We start from the raw sequence: 1,676 nt of genomic DNA, 5'->3' as shown, positions 1-1,676 counted from the left end.
TGATTGTTCATTGATTGACAAGGGTGATGCTAATCGCAGGTATATTTCCTCGGAATGTGATATGTTTCTACGTGTTACAAACTGTGACGAATTTAGATAACAGATTCACGGATAGGTTCCGGGAAGAGATGCCAGCTGATTAATTATCTGCAGACGCGTTTTCAAAACAGGATTTATTTTGCCAACTAACTTGTACTATTTTTAGAGTACAAGGATTTAAAGTACAAGGATGTAGAGGCAACGATATAATCAACAATTACATTATACATTATAAAAGTAATACTTATGTAACTAATAAATGGCATTTATTCGGATCATACGGTCAATAAGATTGAAAAGAGTCGAAAACGGTAGCTGAGTTTTGACGCGAAGGTCGCCTGATGGTAGTAGAATAGTTGTATTGATGGAGGTTTCGTATAATAGTAGTAGAGGTTGCATTGACGACGGTGACGGTGATGGTAGTAGATGTTGTGTTGACGACGGTGACGGTGATGGTAGTAGATGTTGTGTTGACGACGGTGACGGTGATGGTAGTAGATGTTGTGTTGACGACGGTGACGATGATGGTAGTAGAGGTTGTGTTGACGACGGTGACGGTGATGGTAGTAGAGGTTGTGTTGATGACGGTGACGGTGATGGTAGTAGAGGTTGTGTTGATGACGGTGACGGTGATGGTAGTAGATGTTGTGTTGACAACGGTGACAGTGATGGTAGTAGATGTTGTGTTCACGGCGGTGATGGTAGTAGAGGTTGTGTTGATGACGGTGAAGGTGATGGTAGTAGATGTTGTGTTGGTGACGGTGATGGTAGTTGATGTTGTGTTGACAACGGTGACAGTGATGGTAGTAGATGTTGTGTTCACGACGATGACGGTGACGGTGATGGCAGTAGATGTTATGGTGATGACGGTTACAGTGATGGCAGTAAATGTGTTGACGACGGTGACGTTGATGTTAGCAGATGTTGTGTTGACGACAGTGATGGTAGTAGATGTTGTGTTGACGACGGTGAAGGTAGTAGATGTTGTGTTGACGACGGTGATGGTAGTGGATGTTGTGTTGACGACGGTGAAGGTAGTAGATGTTGTGTTGACGACGGTGAAGGTAGTAGATGTTGTGTTGACGACGGTGATGGTAGTGGATGTTGTTTTGATGACGGTGACGGTAGTAGATGTTGTGTTAATGACGGTGGTAGATGTTGTGTTGATGACGGTGACGGTAGTAGATGTTGAGTTAATGACGGTGATGGTAGTAGATGTTGAGTTAATGACGGGGATGGTAGTAGATGTTATGTTGATGACGGTGACGGTAGTAGATGTTGTGTTAATGACGGTGACAGTGAGGGTAGTAGAAATTGTACTGATGACGGTGATGGTGGCAGATGCTGTTTTGACGTCGATGACGGTGACGGTGATGGTAGGGTGGCGATTATGAGACCTAACGGTACCAATCATTTCGAATTTACAAAAGACCCAAAACAATTCTATAAGCTACACACCAAATTTGTTTTTCCTCATCTCCATCCTCCGCTCCAAATGTAATTCACGAATACCATCAAGAAGCGTACACACAGAAAGTTCACGGCCATCCATATATGTTTGTAGGAACACGTATCCTCACATGAACTTTGACATTAGCCACAGACTCTGTATTTTGAGTGCAAGTCTAACAACTGAT

The 1,676-nt window shown here is 43.1% G+C and overlaps 1 protein-coding gene across 1 annotated transcript; it reads right to left on the bottom strand.

Moving 5' to 3' along the window:
• Positions 1 to 322: 322 nt before the first annotated feature.
• LOC124152810 (uncharacterized threonine-rich GPI-anchored glycoprotein PJ4664.02-like) lies at positions 323 to 1,453 on the bottom strand. The gene has a single exon (XM_046525855.2). It carries the CDS (start codon positions 1,451 to 1,453, stop codon positions 323 to 325), a length of 1,131 nt encoding a protein of 376 aa, XP_046381811.2.
• Positions 1,454 to 1,676: the final 223 nt, after the last annotated feature.

The sequence above is a fragment of the Haliotis rufescens genome, unplaced genomic scaffold (genome assembly GCF_023055435.1).
Source record: "Haliotis rufescens isolate VD_foot unplaced genomic scaffold, xgHalRufe1.0.p SCAF_3, whole genome shotgun sequence".
In the NCBI taxonomy this organism is placed as follows: domain Eukaryota; kingdom Metazoa; phylum Mollusca; class Gastropoda; order Lepetellida; family Haliotidae; genus Haliotis; species Haliotis rufescens.
Note: the sequence above shows the minus strand (reverse complement) of the source record. Positions and strands in the feature narration are given on the sequence as shown.

Coding starts and splice junctions, on each gene's coding strand:
- LOC124152810 (XM_046525855.2), bottom strand. CDS start 1,453: ATGATTGGTACCGTTAGGTCTCATAATCGCCACCCTACCATCACCGTC.